The 17,735-nt window shown below is 35.7% G+C and overlaps 1 protein-coding gene across 2 annotated transcripts in view; it reads left to right on the top strand.

Annotated features, from left to right (window-relative positions):
* The window catches only part of LOC126109576 (uncharacterized), a 558,983-nt gene that overhangs the window by 70,549 nt on the left and 470,699 nt on the right, over nt 1–17,735 (top strand). The window contains exons 8-10 of one of the 2 annotated variants that reach the window (XR_007523689.1): nt 10,045–10,210; nt 10,423–10,588; nt 15,153–15,403. Coding sequence is in view for 1 of the 2 variants with exons in the window: in XM_049914608.1 (XP_049770565.1) it covers nt 10,045–10,210; nt 10,423–10,588; nt 15,153–15,279 (459 nt within the window). In the remaining variant the exon portion in view is untranslated. Of the gene's footprint in view, nt 1–10,044; nt 10,211–10,422; nt 10,589–15,152; nt 15,463–17,735 lie in introns of those variants that run through there. The other variant, XM_049914608.1, reaches the window with a different exon arrangement.

The following is a 17,735-nucleotide window of genomic DNA, read 5'->3' as shown; positions in this document are numbered from 1 at the left end:
GAGGCTGCATTTTTTTAATTTTTTTTATACAGGAGCTATTATTATTATTAATTATTATTATTATTTATTATTATTTATTATTATTATTTATTATTATTATTTCTTTACTTTCTCAGACGTTAAGTCTGGTTAAAAATGGAAAGTGACGCGGACCTTGATCAAGCGTCACTTCCTTTTAACTGTACGATATATTGCATTTAGGAACTTTCGGGTAATTGAACATGTATCAATAATTACCGATTTCTGTAATTGTATATATAAGTTTGGATGTAGCTGTATTCCATTGATGTACTGGTGGATATTGTGTGGTATGACTCCTGTAGTTGATAGTATAATTGGTATAATGTCAACTTTATCCTGATGCCACATGTCTTTGACTTCCTCAGCCAGTTGGATGTATTTTTCAATTTTTTCTCCTGTTTTCTTCTGTATATTTGTTGTGTTGGGTATGGATATTTCAATTAGTTGTGTTAATTTCTTCTTTTTATTGGTGAGTATGATGTCAGGTTTGTTATGTGGTGTTGTTTTATCTGTTATAATGGTTCTGTTCCAGTATAATTTGTATTCATCATTCTCCAGTACATTTTGTGGTGTGTACTTGTATGTGGGAACGTGTTGTTTTATTAGTTTATGTTTTATGGCAAGTTGTTGATGTATTATTTTTGCTACATTGTCATGTCTTCTGGGGTATTCTGTATTTGCTAGTATTGTACATCCGCTTGTGATGTGATCTACTGTTTCTATTTGTTGTTTGCAAAGTCTGCATTTATCTGTTGTGGTATTGGGATCTTTAATAATATGCTTGCTGTAATATCTGGTGATTATTATTTGATCCTGTATTGCAGTCATGAATCCTTCCATCTCACTGTATATATTGCCTTTTCTTAGCCATGTGTTGGATGCGTCTTGATCGATGTATGGCTGTGCCATGTAGTGTTTTCTTTCTCCAATTTACTTTTTTTGTATCTGTTGATGTTATGTGATCTAAAGGATTGTAGAAGTGGTTATGAAATTGCAGTGGTGTAGCCAATGTATTTATATGAGTGATTGCTTTGTGTATTTTGCTAGTTTCTGCTCGTTCTAGAAAGAATTTTCTTAAATTGTCTACATGTCCATAATGTAGGTTTTTTTATGTCGATAAATCCCCTTCCTCCTTCCTTTCTGCTTAATGTGAATCTTTCAGTTGCTGAATGTATGTGATGTATTCTATATTTGTGGCATTGTGATCGTGTAAGTGTATTGAGTGCTCCTAGGTCTGTGTTACTCCATTTCACTACTCCAAATGAGTAAGTCAATATTCATATAGCATAAGTATTTATAGCTTTTGTCTTGTTTCTTGCTGTCAATTCTGTTTTCAGTATTTTTGTTAGTCTTTGTTAATATTTTTCTTTTAGTTCTTCTTTAATATTTGTATTATCTATTCCTATTTTTTGTGTGTATCCTAGATATTTATAGGCATCTGTTTTTTCCATTGCTTCTATGCAGTCGCTGTGGTTCTCCAATATGTAATCTTCTTGTTTAGTGTGTTTTCCCTTGACAATGCTATTTTTCTTACATTTGTCTGTTCCAAAAGCCATATTTATATATCATTGCTGAATACTTCTGTTACCTTTAGTAATTGGTTGAGTTGTTGATTGGTTGCTGCCAGTAGTTTTAGATCATCCATGTATAGGAAATGTGTGATTTTGTGCGGGTATGTTCCAGTAACATTGTATCCATAATATGTATTATTTAGCATGTTGGATAGTGGGTTCAGAGCAAGGCAGAACCAGAAAGGACTTAATGAGTCTCCTTGGTATATTCCACACTTAATCTGTATTGGCTGTGATGTGATGTTATTTGAATTTGTTTGGATATTAAGTATAGTTTTCCAATTTTTCATTTCTATGTTTAGGAACTGTATCAATTTAGGATCTACTTTGTATATTTCCAATATTTGTAGTAACCATGAATGGGGTACACTATCAAAAGCTTTTTGGTAATCAATGTATGCGTAGTGTAGTGACCTTTGTTTAGTTTTAGCTTGATATGTCACCTCTGCATCTGTTATCAGTTGCTCTTTACATCCTCGAGCTCCTTTGCAACAGCCTTTTTGTTCTTCATTTATAATTTTGTTCTGTGTTGTATGTGTCATTAATTTCTGTGTAATGACTGAAGTTAATATTTTGTATATTGTTGGTAGGCATGTTATGGGGCGATATTTAGCTGGGTTTGCTGTGTCTGCTTGATCTTTAGGTTGAAGATACGTTATTCCATGTGTAAGTGTATCAGGGAATGTGTATGGGTCTGCAATGTAACTGTTAAATAATTTAGTTAGATGTGAATGTGTTGAGGTGAACTACTTTAGCCAAAAATTTGCTATTTTATCTTTTCCAGGGGCTTTCCAATTGTGTGTAGAATTAATTGCTCGGGTGACTTCATGTTGCAAAATTATCACTTCAGGCATTTGTGGTATCATCTTGTATGTGTCTGTTTCTGCTTGTATCCACCGTGCATGCCTGTTATGTTGTACCAGGTTTGACCATATGTTGCTCCAGAAGTGTTCCATGTCTGTTATGTTTGGTGGATTGTCTATTTTAATGTGTGTGTTATCTATTGTCTGGTAAAATTTCTTTTGGTTTGTGTTGAATGTTTGGTTTTGTTTCCTTCTATTTTCACATTTTTTGTATCTTCTAAGTCGTTTGGCCAATGCTTGTAATTTCTGCTTCTTTTCATCTAATTGCTCTATCGCTTCTTGTTGTGAGATTTTACCTAACCTTTTTCGTTTTTTTTTTTTTTCTGACATTTCATTTTTTATAAATTGTTAGCTGTCCGATGTCTTTTCTCAGTTTTTCTATTCTGATCTGTAACCTGTGTTGCCATGCTGGTTTTGTGGGTTTCTTCTGTGTGTTGGTTGGTTCTGATCTCTGCCTAGTGTGTATATTTAGTGTCGTGAGTGCTCCTATATAAACCAGTAGTTGTAACTCTTCCATAGTTGTGTTTTCATTTATTTTGTTGTGTATGATTGCGTTGGTAGTTTTTATTGTTGTTTCGACTTGTGGGTTATTTGGCGGTCTATGCAAGAATGGTCTAATGTCTGTATTTGTGTCTTTGTGTTCTATATATGTCAGCTGAAATTTATCTTCTATATCTAACATGTGTGTCACTTCGTGTTCTATTTGTGCTTGTTCTGGTGGCTGTCTGAAGATTTTGTTTTCCTCTGATTGTTTAAAATTGATGCGTGTTGTCCTTTGTTTGCTCTGGGATGTTTGAGTCCATTACTGTATTTTCTTCTTCTTCTGATTGCACATTATTTTGTTCCAGTATTTGTTGTACTTGTTGTTTGATGTTTTCTAATTCTGACTGGGGTGTACTGTTATTTTTTTATTATTACACGGATCTGATCAGCTAGTCGTTGTTCTGTTAAAAATTTTAATTCTGGGTATCTGGTAATAAATGTTGTGTATACTTGTGATCTGTATCCAGTTGTGTTGGTTCCTAGGTTTGTTGCTTCGTAATAACAGAACATGAGGTGTTGGTTAACTTCATCTGACCATCTCATCCTCTGTCTTTGATTTCCTTCTAGGGTGGTTGCAGGAAGCATATCCTGCAAAACACCTCTATTTGGATTTAAATAATTTTCCAGTTGGCTAGCAGTGTCGTTACCATTGTGGGCGGGCATAGGGTTCAAGCGTCGTCCCCGACCATGACGGCGCTTGTCCGAGGCTTCTTTAGTTCTGTCCTGAACCAACTAATCACACTAAAAGGGGGGTTAGCCCTATTAGTGGTTTGTTCTTTTCGTCGCCTTTTACAACTGGCAGAACATACCGGAGGCCTATTCTTTTCCCGGGCCTCCACGGGATATTATTATTATTATTATTATTATTATTATTATTATTATTATTGACTTTTTTTTTCTCAGACTTAAGTCTGGTTAAAAATGGAACGTGACGCGGACCTCGGTCAAGCGTGACTTCCTTGTAACTGTATGGTATATGTTATATTGCATTTAGGAACTTTCGGGTAATTGAACATGTATCAATAATTACGGATTTCTGTAATTGTATATATAAGTTTGGATGTAGCTGTATTGCATTGATGTACTGGTGAATATTGTGAGGTATGACTCCTGTAGTTGATAGTATAATTGGGATAATGTCGACTTTATCCTGATGCCACATGTCCTTGACTTCCTCAGCCAGTTGGATGTATTTTTCAATTTTTTCTCCTGTTTTCTTCTGTATATTTGTTGTGTTGGGTATGGATATTTCAATTAGTTGTGTTAATTTCTTCTTTTTATTGGTGAGTATGATGTCAGGTTTGTTATGTGGTGTTGTTTTATCTGTTATAATCGTTCTGTTCCAGTATAATTTGTATTCATCATTCTCCAGTACATTTTGTGGTGTGTACTTGTATGTGGGAACGTGTTGTTTTATTAGTTTATGTTTTATGGCAAGTTGTTGATGTATTATTTTTGCTACATTGTCATGTCTTCTGGGGTATTCTGTATTTGCTAGTATTGTACATCCGCTTGTGATGTGATCTACTGTTTCTATTTGTTGTTTGCAAAGTCTGCATTTATCTGTTGTGGTATTGGGATCTTTAATAATATGCTTGCTGTAATATCTGGTGTTTATTGTTTGATCCTGTATTGCAATCATGAATCCTTCCGTCTCACTGTATATATTGCCGTTTCTTAGCCATGTGTTGGATGCGTCTTGATCTATGTGTGGCTGTGTTAGATGATACGGGTGCTTGCCGTGTAGTGTTTTCTTTTTCCAATTTACTTTCTTTGTATCTGTTGATGTTATGTGATCTAAAGGGTTGTAGCAGTGGTTATGAAATTGCAATGGTGTAGCTGATGTATTTATATGAGTGATTGCTTTGTGTATTTTGCTAGTTTCTGCTCGTTCTAGAAAGAATTTTCTTAAATTGTCTACCTGTCCATAATGTAGGTTTTTTATATCTATAAATCCCCTTCCACCTTCCTTTCTGCTTAATGTGAATCTTTCTGTTGCTGAATGTATGTGATGTATTCTATATTTGTGGCATTGTGATCGTGTAAGTGTATTGAGTGCTTCTAGGTCTGTGTCACTCCATTTCACTACTCCAAATGAGTAGGTCAATACTGGTATAGCATAAGTATTTATAGCTTTTGTCTTGTTTCTTGCTGTCAATTCTGTTTTCAGTATTTTTGTTAGTCTTTGTCTATATTTTTCTTTTAGTTCTTCTTTAATATTTGTATTATCTATTCCTATTTTTTGTCTGTATCCTAGGTATTTATAGGCATCTGTTTTTTCCATCGCTTCTATGCAGTCGCTGTGGTTCTCCAATATGTAATCTTCTTGTTTAGTGTGTTTGCCCTTGACTATGCTATTTTTCTTACATTTGTCTGTTCCAAAAGCCATATTTATATCATTGCTGAATACTTCTGTTATCTTTAGTAATTGGTTGAGTTGTTGATTTGTTGCTGCCAGTAGTTTTAGATCATCCATGTATAGCAAATGTGTGATTTTGTGTGGGTATGTTCCAGTAATATTGTATCCATAATTTGTATTATTTAGCATGTTGGATAGTGGGTTCAGAGCAAGACAGAACCAGAAAGGACTTAATGAGTCTCCTTGGTATATTCCACGCTTAATCTGTATTGGCTGTGATGTGATGTTATCTGAATTTGTTTGGATATTAAGTGTGGTTTTCCAGTTTTTCATTACTGTGTTTAGAAATTGTATCAATTTAGGATCTACTTTGTATATTTCCAATATCTGTAGTAACCATGAGTGGGGTACACTATCAAAGGCTTTTTGGTAATCAATGTATGCGTAGTGTAGGGACCTTTGTTTAGTTTTGGCTTGATATGTCACCTCTGTATCTATTATCAGTTGCTCTTTACATCCTCGTGCTCCTTTGCAGCAGCCTTTTTGTTCTTCATTTATAATTTTGTTCTGTGTTGTATGTGTCATTAATTTCTGTGTGATGACTGAAGTTAATATTTTGTATATTGTTGGTAGGCATGTTATGGGGCGATATTTAGCTGGGTTTGCTGTGTCTGCTTGATCTTTAGGTTTCAGATAGGTTATTCCATGTGCGAGTGTATCAGGGAATGTGTATGGGTCTGCAATGTAACTGTTAAATAATTTAGTTAGATGTGAATGTGTTGAGGTGAACTTCTTTAGCCAGTAATTTGCTATTTTATCATTTCCAGGGGCTTTCCAATTGTGTGTAGAATTAATTGCTCGGGTGACTTCATGTTGCAGAATTATCACTTCAGGCATTTGTGGTATCATCTTGTATGTGTCTGTTTCTGCTTGTATCCACCGTGCATGCCTGTTATGTTGTACCGGGTTTGACCATAAGCTGCTCCAGAAGTGTTCCATGTCTGTTATGTTTGGTGGATTGTCTATTTTAATGTGTGTGTTATCCATTGTTTGGTAGAATCTCTTTTGGTTTGTGTTGAATGTTTGGTTTTGTTTCCTTCTATTTTCACTTTTTTTGTATCTTCTAAGTCGTTTGGCCAATGCTTGCAATTTCTGCTTTTTTTCATCTAATTGCTCTGTTGCTTCTTGTTGTGAGATTTTACCTAACCTTTTTCGTTTTTTGTCTGATATTTCATTTCTTATAAATTGTGTTAGCTGTCCAATGTCTTTTCTCAGTTTTTCTATTCTGATCTGTAGCCTGTGTTGCCATGCTGGTTTTGTGGGTTTCTTCTGTGTGTTGGTTTGTTCTGATCTCTGCCTAGTGTGTATATTTAGTGTAGTGAGTGCTCCTATGTAAACCAGTAGTTGTAACTCTTCCATAGTTGTGTTTTCATTTATTTTGTTGTGTATGATTGTGTTGATAGTTTTTATTGTTGTTTCGACTTGTGGGTTATTTGGCGGTCTATGCAGGAATGGTCTAATGTCTGTATTTGTGTCTTTGTATTCTATATATGTCAGCTGAAATTTCTCTTCTATGTCTAACACATGTGTCTTTTCGTGTTCTATTTGTGCTTGTTCTGGTGGCTGTCTTAAGATTTCGTTTTCCTCTGATTGTTTAACTGATGCGTGTTGGTCTTTGTTTGTTTGCTCTGGGATGTTTGAGTCCATAACTGTATTTTCTTCTTCTGATTGCACATTATTTTGTTCCAGTATTTGTTGTACTTGTTGTTTGATGTTTTCTAATTCTGACTGGGGTATCCTGTTATTTTTGATTATTACACGGATCTGATCAGCTAGTCGTTGTTCTGTTAAAAATTTTAATTCCGGGTATCTGGTAATAAATGTTGTGTATACTTGTGATCTGTATCCAGTTGTGTTGGTTCCTAGGTTTGTTGCTTGGTAATAACAGAACATGAGGTGTCTATTGACTTCATCTGACCATCTCATCCTCTGTCTTTGTTTTCCTTCTAGGGTGGTTGCAGGAAGCATATCCTGCAAAACACCTCTATTTGGATTTAAATCATTTTCCAGTTGGCTAGCAGTGTTGTTACCATTGTGGGCGGGCATAGGGTTCAAGCGTCGTCCCCGACCATGACGGCGCTTGTCCGAGGCTTCTTTAGTTCTGTCCTGAACCAAGTAATCACACTAAAAGGGGGGTTAGCCCTATCAGTGGTTTGTTCTTTTCGTCGCCTTTTACGACTGGCAGAACATACCGGAGGCCTATTCTTATCCCGGGCCTCCACAGGGTTTATTATTATTATTATTATTATTGTTACTGACTTTTTTTCTCAAACTTAAGTCTGGTTAAAAATGGAACGTGACGCGGACCTCGGTCAAGCGTGACTTCCTTGTAACTGTATGGTATATGTTATATTGCATTTAGGAACTTTCGGGTAATTGAACAAGTATCAATAATTACAGATTTTTGTAATTGTATATATATGTTTGGATGTAGCTGTATTGCATTGATGTACTGGTGAATATTGTGAGGTATGACTCCTGTAGTTGATAGTATAATTGGGATAATGTCGACTTTATCCTGATGCCACATGTCCTTGACTTCCTCAGCCAGTTGGATGTATTTTTCAATTTTTTCCCCTGTTTTCTTCTGTATATTTGTTGTGTTGGGTATGGATATTTCAATTAGTTGTGTTAATTTCTTCTTTTTATTGGTGAGTATGATGTCAGGTTTGTTATGTGGTGTTGTTTTATCTGTTATAATCGTTCTGTTCCAGTATAATTTGTATTCATCATTCTCCAGTACATTTTGTGGTGTGTACTTGTATGTGGGAACGTGTTGTTTTATTAGTTTATGTTTTATGGCAAGTTGTTGATGTATTATTTTTGCTACATTGTCATGTCTTCTGGGGTATTCTGTATTTGCTAGTATTGTACATCCGCTTGTGATGTGATCTACTGTTTCTATTTGTTGTTTGCAAAGTCTGCATTTATCTGTTGTGGTATTGGGATCTTTAATAATATGCTTGCTGTAATATCTGGTGTTTATTGTTTGATCCTGTATTGCGATCATGAATCCTTCAGTCTCACTGTATATATTGCCTTTTCTTAGCCATGTGTTGGATGCGTCTTGATCGATGTGTGGCTGTGTCAGATGATACGGGTGCTTGCCATGTAGTGTTTTCTTTTTCCAATTTACTTTCTTTGTATCTGTTGATATTATGTGATCTAAAGGGTTGTAGAAGTGGTTATGAAATTGCAATGGTGTAGCTGATGTATTTATATGAGTGATTGCTTTGTGTATTTTGCTAGTTTCTGCTCGTTCTAGAAAGAATTTTCTTAAATTGTCTACCTGTCCATAATGTAGGTTTTTTATATCTATAAATCCCCTTCCACCTTCCTTTCTGCTTAATGTGAATCTTTCTGTTGCTGAATGTATGTGATGTATTCTATATTTGTGGCATTGTGATCGTGTAAGTGTATTGAGTGCTTCTAGGTCTGTGTCACTCCATTTCACTACTCCAAATGAGTAGGTCAATACTGGTATAGCATAAGTATTTATAGCTTTTGTCTTGTTTCTTGCTGTCAATTCTGTTTTCAGTATTTTTGTTAGTCTTTGTTTATATTTTTCTTTTAGTTCTTCTTTAATATTTGTATTATCTATTCCTATTTTTTGTCTGTATCCTAGGTATTTATAGGCATCTGTTTTTTCCATCGCTTCTATGCAGTCGCTGTGGTTCTCCAATATGTAATCTTTTTGTTTAGTGTGTTTGCCCTTGACTATGCTATTTTTCTTACATTTGTCTGTTCCAAAAGCCATATTTATATCATTGCTGAATACTTCTGTTATCTTTAGTAATTGGTTGAGTTGTTGATTTGTTGCTGCCAGTAGTTTTAGATCATCCATGTATAGCAAATGTGTGATTTTGTGTGGATATGTTCCAGTAATATTGTATCCATAATTTGTATTATTTAGCATGTTGGATAGTGGGTTCAGAGCAAGACAGAACCAGAAAGGACTTAATGAGTCTCCTTGGTATATTCCACGCTTAATCTGTATTGGCTGTGATGTGATGCTATCTGAATTTGTTTGGATATTAAGTGTGGTTTTCCAGTTTTTCATTACTGTGTTTAGAAAGTGTATCAATTTAGGATCTACTTTGTATATTTCCAAAATCTGTAGTAACCATGAGTGGGGTACACTATCAAAGGCTTTTTGGTAATCAATGTATGCGTAGTGTAGGGACCTTTGTTTAGTTTTAGCTTGATATGTCACCTCTGTATCAATTATCAGTTGCTCTTTACATCCTCGTGCTCCTTTGCAGCAGCCTTTTTGTTCTTCATTTATAATTTTGTTCTGTGTTGTATGTGTCATTAATTTCTGTGTGATGACTGAAGTTAATATTTTGTATATTGTTGGTAGGCATGTTATGGGGCGATATTTAGCTGGGTTTGCTGTGTCTGCTTGATCTTTAGGTTTCAGATAGGTTATTCCATGTGCAAGTGTATCAGGGAATGTGTATGGGTCTGCAATGTAACTGTTAAATAACTTAGTTAGATGTGAATGTGTTGAGGTGATTATTATTATTATTATTATTATTATTATTATTATTATTATTATTATTATTTGAGGTGTTAATGACAGAACTGCAATATCCAAATTGTGTCCCCAATCTTTCTTTGATTGCAGTTGCATGAAACCATGGTATCACTGATGAACAGAGATTCTACTTTACAAGAGACATTGGACTTTGGTACAGCATATAATGACTTGTTCTATATACTGGATCTTGTGGCGCAAAAGAGGATGGCAAGACATGTGACACTAAGTTTACCTGAAATGTCTATCCTCGCAGGTAAGAAATGGTAACTTGGAAAAACATTGCAAATAATGATTGGTCTTTAGATTTATGTGCCAGAACTTTGTAAGAACTGTGTTCACGATGGTCTGGCTGAATTAATTTCTGCAAAATGCTGCATTTTTAATAAAATAGAACAAAGTGACACCTGTAAAATCATTAGGATGATGAAACTTTGATATGGCTTATGAAACAAAAATAATTTTCAGACGATCCTCGTTTAGAGCATGTCATTGGCATGCACTCAGATGAAACACGTGAATCTGAAAGTTCCAACAAATTCTCAAATACCTGTGAGTGGAATCAACATATGGATGCTTTACTGTCTAATAATGATCAACTGGTTCAATCATTAAGAGACCTCATTGCTGTATGGTGAGTTCCAGCAAATGTATGTTTCTATATTTCAATTGATGTCCAGTGTATAATCTTGATTTAAATAATTGAAAGAACAAAATTCATATCTTCGTGGACTGACTGACTACTATGTTACAGGATATAAAAACTGTAACATACATATTTAGAAGTATTTATTGCAGTGTCATGGTGTAATGTCAATTTGAAACAGCAAGGTGTGAGGAAGGGACCTCCAGGAGTATGTACATCCTATTTGTTCTACACAAGTATCACACATTATTACTCTTGCATTTTGTTTTGGAAGTTTTGATTCGAATTCCTTTGTTCACCAGTTCGTTGTTTTCATTTCTATGAGAGGTATATGTGGCATCTTGAGTGCTCTCACTGTTCATCTCATTTACTTGTGATTGGAGTATATTCTTACAACATGACTCGTATTCTATAACCAATGTATAGTATGACAGTTTCCAAGACTACAGGAAGAGAACACACACATAATCATTAAACCGTCCAGTAGAGCTCAGATGCTGCTTACGGTTGCCACACCAGGGAAGGTTTGGGACGTTTACCATTTGTAATTTTGGTTCCAGGGTTCCCTAAATGAGTTAGACTGTGTCTGCTTTCCTAACTACTGATACAAAGACCTAACTGCAAGATGAGATCTATAGGTAGCACATTTCTCAACACTTTATTGCAGTAGACTGTGCGGAAAATGTTTCAAAGAGATCTTTTGCAGTGTATGTTAACTCTGCTGCAATCTTAAAGGTTTTGCAGTTTTTGATCCTGAATTACACATTTAATGCTCATTGCATGTATTCAATCTATATGTGTGATAAAATAGTGGTGTTACTTTTAATCACATGTCGTGTGCTGTGTTTGACTGACAGAAGCAACTAAGTGCCGAATTTGAATTGAAATGTATGCGAAGATAATGTGCTTTTTTTTTTTTTTACTCGTGCTTTTGTATAATGAAATGTGCAGATTGGTATCCCACATTAAAGATCTGTCCAAAACACATTATTTCCAGTATCGTTTGTTAAAATAGTCTCAGCAAAAGTGGCATAGGTAGCAAACTATTACCATTACAGGTATATTGTTCTGTTGGAATTATGTGTACCCTTACCTGGATCTGCACAGTTTATAGTTCTCAGTTGTTATTCAGGTATGGTCTGGATGCACAACTTACCTCACTTTCACCCTGAACCCATATTCCAAATATTTGTCTGATACACAGCACATTCTACTCATATTTTGCTATTCTGACTCACAATATGCACACTTATTTGTAAGAAAATAAAATTCTCAAGAACTCTGGTACAATACACTCAGAAGAAGAAACTTGCTAATAATGCATTTGAATCTCCCAAATGCTGTCAGTGAGTGAGGAAATTCTCAGCAAGTAGCAACTAAAGGTAACAGGACATGTTTCACATGCATCTTTTATGAAGCTCTGGTTAGATGGTCCTACTTGTGTGAACATGTGCTAGTGCTTTCCGAGACATTTACAAACTTTGCATTCCTTCTCTACAGCAGATAGAATTCCCAATTGATATTGTCATTCTACTAAATTTATTCCAAACCATTGTGGCATGGTTGTGCAGCAGCCTTATAATGTGATTAATATTAAACAGTCCCGGCCCACATGTTTGTTCTCAGTGGTTTTTAAACCATCTTCTATGGTTTGCTTCCTGTTAGGTTACCATTTAACCTAATAATTCCATAACTCTCTCTCTCTCTCTCTCTCTCTCTCTCTCTCTCTCTCTCTCTCTCTCTTTTTCTTTCTTTCCAGCTCCACACTGGTGACATCTTCTACATGGTTGAGAAAAACCTGGGTATTTAGGAAAAACTCGGTGGATAAATTATTTATTTTTTTGCCATTTTTTTCATATTGGTAATAAAGCATCTAAATTTAAAGTCCCATGATTAAGTTATTCACAAGTCTAACCCATTCTAACTTCTGCAGAAAAGATAATTTACATGTAAAAGTTAGTTTTATTGATTACCAGCTTAGCATCTGCCGCTTCACTCACTCAGACTGTGTGCTCTGCACAGATTTTTTAAAACTGAATTTTTATGTTGTTCACAAATTGCACTAACTTCTAAACTTTTCATGCTAATTAATGCCATAGAAGCATGGTCTTTCCCAAATGTACTTCTTACCAAAAAGTGATTCTTTTAGCTGGAGTCAAAGATGGGCATTAATCATGCCTTTTGCATTCTTGTGGAGACATTTCCATAGCAATGTTCATCCCTAAAACACATTTTTTATATGTAACTGATAAGTGAAATACCAATTTTCAGATTTTTAACGTTAAAATGTTTTTTAATACAAGAAAATATTTTCTTACACACTTTTATCTCTCGTTTCATCCCCTAAGGAGTTGAATTTCCAGCAACAGTGTAACAGCTATTTTTTTTATTTCTAACTGAGAAGCCAAATTGCAGTTTTGAGATTTAGCTTTAAAATATCTTCATAATGAAATATTTGCATAAACAATCTCATTCTCTGTTTCACCACATTAGCATTGTAATTTCCAAAAACACTGTAACGCAGATTTTTTTTTAAAAAAATGTCTATAACCAAGAAAACAAATACCAATTTTCATAGCTGTAGCTTCAAAGAAACTTCAGGAGTTCTTTAGAGCTATCTTCAAAATCGACTTAATAGCTAATATTTTCAAAAAGCTTTCCTTCTATTATGCGTGGGATTTCAAAAATCCCTTCCTAAACAATGCCTTCAGTACAATATCGACAGTCTCTCCAGATTTAAAGATCCTGTCTTTGGCAGTTTGGTTTGGGTGTGATGAGTCATTCACAACATTGCGTTTTATATGTATGATGGATAGATTGTAATTTAGAGAGAAACATTCAAATCATTTGGATAAAGATGTATAAGTAATAGCTAGATTCCTTACAGTTTGATGCCTGATACAAATTCATCTGTGCAAAATAGCTCAGTCAGAGCAAATTTTCAAAGGATAGAAAACCCAGGATGGAACATGGACAATATGAAAGGAGATAGTGCTGCTCACCACACACAACAGGCATTGAGTGGCTGGCAACAGATGATTGCTGGGAGGACTGTTGCCAGCTTTCCATGGGAACTACTGGTGGAAACTACAGTAGGATTGAAATTATGTGTTAGTTGACACTTCTGGCTTTGTACCTGCTTTCCTGAAATCGGAGTGCTCAATGTCGCACACATTCACTGTTGCCAAACTGCCACAGCAATTGGTTCATTTCCAAGTGCTTGTCTCGCTTTCTTTCTTGACGATGTTTTCAGATCCCGAAACCTGAGTCTGGCCCTCTTATTTTGTATTTCAGTATACCTGATACACGAGGCGCAATTCAGCGTTACGTATACAGTTTTTATAATCCTAGAGACGAGCTTATGTTAGACGAGCTTCGCATGACATTGCATGAAGCAGAATTTTCATCTATTTGCACTTGTTTTTCTTCCTATCATTCCCTTTTCATTGAAATCTGCTTGTGCTGTCTATAGCTGCAACTGAGTGCCAAACAGGACTGCTCAATGGTTGGTAATACGGCAGCTGGTGTAGGCAGTAAGAGGATGGTTTCAGATAATCAGTGAGAGAGAGAACTTACAATTTGCTTTTAGCACTGAAACTGAAGTTTTTCGGTCTGAGAGTTTGCTTGTAGAGGTTAACTCTAATAGCCGTGAAAAAAGTGATTGTGATTTTTGCTTCTGCTGTAGATTGTTGACTGCCACTTTGTTGGCTACATTGCAAATCATTAGGTTTTGTTTAGTTTAGGACACAAGTTTAAATTCAGGGCTGTACAATGATCCTTCTGGCGCAATTAAGTCGTGTGTCACTTAAAATCGGCTGTGGACAGATCATCTCCTATTGCTGTCTTATCTCGTGCCAACCGCTTCAGACATTGCTCTACATTACACAATAACAGCATTCGAGAAGCGAGCCCGCCGTGTTTCTGTGCCGCCTGTAACAGAGCGGTAGCCGGCAACGGATGTGGCAAAACTGTAGCAGCAAGTGACAGACGTCAACTATTGAGTAATTGTGATCGGAGCATAGTCGTCTGTAGAGCACTGACAACATGGAGGTACTGTGTACGTGCGGAAAGCAGGTGCACCAAGTCAGTTGCAACTGTCAGTGATCTCCTCTCGCGACTCCACTGTAGTTGATTACTGTGAAATTTGGTCGATTTTCCTCACCGAACATGAATATGTATCCATCTTAAGTACTTATGTATTTGTACTTGTTATTCGTTATAGGAATTAGATAGTGTTTAGACTTAATGGACATGTTAATCTACTGACAGTCTGTTTGAAACAGTAGATGAATGTTATCAGTTTATTAAATATGTGATTCCCTTTCTAGTGAACTGACTATCCAATAAAAAATTCATGTACATGTGAGTTAATGCCTGATCTTATTTGTCCTTATTGTTACATGTGTAGCTGGATATCAGTGTCATAAGTCTCTTTCTGCCAGTGATGTCCTGTGAATCTGTGCTTGTAGTTCTTTGCTGATTGTATCACTTACATCCACTGTTTGTTGCTGTGGGTAATCAACACAAAAAGCACTTTATTTCTATATTTTAGGTGGCAACAACCGTTTGAGACAGGTGTTCCAGAAGATATGGTTGTAAATGGAAAGAACATATTGCAGCATACAGCTCACTGGGATCGTGTAACAGCTTTCGTGGAAAGAAAGCAAATGAAGGAATAAGTTGTGGGGAAATCATATTTGAAAATTAGGATTTACAAATTTTTATAGATAACATCATATTGTTTTAATACTTAACAAAAGCTATGTTGCTCTGTTAACTTGCAAGAACCTGGTTGAGTTATAGGTTTTTACACGTTTATTTGTGCAATATGTAAATTAAAATAAACTACTTTCTTCATTATACTACTACATAGTAATGGTCTTTGCAATGCACCGATGCACAACTGTGATTTCATATATGTAAGTATCTGAGTATGTGGCATTGCCTGTGTATGCACCCCCCCCCCCCTCCCCGACCCATTATGCTCCCACCCCTCTCCGTCCATCTGTCGCCTCCACCTCGTCCATGTCTGCCCCCTCCCTTCCCTCTATGGTACATTCAGCAGCAAATGTGAATACTGTCTGCTAAATGTGTTGGTAATAGAGTTAGCAGCAAAGTAGTAATAAATTTAAACATCATCCCTGATGTGACATTTTAACTGCATGAACTGCAAAATGTACTATCTGATAACTTTTTTCGTCTCGTAATTTTGTGAGGGCTGCAAGTCAGAAAAAAATTGAGTAACGGTTTGAAATTTAGTATAAAGTTGGTTGCAAGTCACTAAGTACTCCCGTTGGCAAATACTGGATAGCAATCATAGTAGCTACATGCTATGCAACAAATAGTTTGGAAGTATGGATTAAACACATCGAAGATTGTATAAGCACTGTATTCGTTTCTTTCAATTTTATCAAGTAGCACAAATTGATTAACACAAGCATTTTCTCAAAAATGATAAAGTTCTAAAGTGAAAGAGTAAATACTTCCCCTAATTCACGTAAGGTTCTTAAAGTCGGTAAGTATCTTGTACTGTAAACTTTGTAAATAAGGCTTGTCCTTCCTCAGGATTTGAGCTATCTTGTTATCAAGTTTTATGAAATCTGTTCAGCTATTTAGTTATAATAAATTTAAACGTCATGCATGATGTGACCATTTTTCCATCTCAATGTGTATGGCATTTTACTCCTGAACTGTAATAGGTAGGTGGTTCTTACCCACACAGCAATTGTTGCCTGACAGTAAGGGACGTGTGTACCAAATTTGGTTGAAACTGATCCAGTGGTTTAGGAGATGTGGAATATACATATGTGTATACATAAGTTTTTGTAATATGGATGGATTATCTAAAGTTTAAAACTTTAGAGGTTGTAACTTTTCCCCGTCAAATAAATTGATAGGCTCAGCAGAACAAAACTTTGAAACTCTCTGTAAGTGTTTCACTAAAATTTTGGATGGTGTAAGAGCTGAAGTGCTAAACCACTTGATTTCCCCAACTGTATTAAAGAGAATTTCAAATGACCATTGTTGTTTTTCTGACTACTGTGTAATATGAAAAAAATTAGTATCCTGATAAATTTTTAATTGTAATGTGAAAATAATTGGTTCAAAATTGTTCAAATGGCTCTGAGCACTATGGGACTTAACAAAATAATTGAGAGACTTTCTAATGTAATGAAACAACTGTTTATCCTAAACATGAATACAACAGTAGCGCTGGTCGATTTTGCCAATGTGGCCTCTCCGTCTGTAACAAGTAAGTATACTCACCATTTTTCAGAATTTGTAATATTAATATGGAAGTTACAAAATTCCTCAGTTTGAAAATAACAGTTAAAATAAAATTTTTTGTGTCGTCTCATTCTCACGGTAGGCACATACCGTGGGAAGCAAGGAGGGGATATTGTTTGGTGGCCGGTATCCTCTTCTATAATACAAACTGTGTGCAAGTATTAGTTGGGTTCTTTACTCAAAAGAATAGAAAATTACTCAACTCAAGATAGTCCAGGTGTTGTGGTACAAGCTCTCCATAGTAGTCCACATTAGCCTCGCTGCTGGTGACGTGAAAGTACGCTATATACACTGCTCTGGTCACTAGGTAGAGGCTGAGCTAAGTAAGTTTCTTTTCCAGAAAGGCATTTTCAGTAGAAAACACTATATATACTTTCACTAACGAAATATTAAATGCTCTGAATAACTGGAAGTCACCCGTTGGGATTTTTTGTGATCTCTCAAAGGCTTTTGATTGTGTAAATCATGGAATACTTCCAGATAAGCTCAAGTACTGTGGTATGAATGGGACAGCGCTCAAATAGTTTAAATCATACCTAACTGGAAGAGTGCAGAAAGTTGAAATAAGCAGTTCACGTAATATGCAGAAAAACTGGTGGTTCCTCAAACTGGGGAACAATCAAGAATGGGGCGCCGCAAGGTTCGGTCTTGGGTCCTCTGCTGTTCTTAATATATTTAATGACTTTCCATTCTATATTCATGAAGATGCGGAGCTGATACTTTTTGCCGATGATACAAGTATAGCTATCGCACGCAACAGACAAGAATTAAGTGGTGAAATTGTAAACGATGTTTTTCAGAAAATCATGGTTCTCTGCAAATGGGGTCTCATTAAACTTTGGCAAAA

The sequence above is a fragment of the Schistocerca cancellata genome, chromosome 12 (assembly GCF_023864275.1).
Source record: "Schistocerca cancellata isolate TAMUIC-IGC-003103 chromosome 12, iqSchCanc2.1, whole genome shotgun sequence".
In the NCBI taxonomy this organism is placed as follows: domain Eukaryota; kingdom Metazoa; phylum Arthropoda; class Insecta; order Orthoptera; family Acrididae; genus Schistocerca; species Schistocerca cancellata.
Note: the sequence above shows the minus strand (reverse complement) of the source record. Positions and strands in the feature narration are given on the sequence as shown.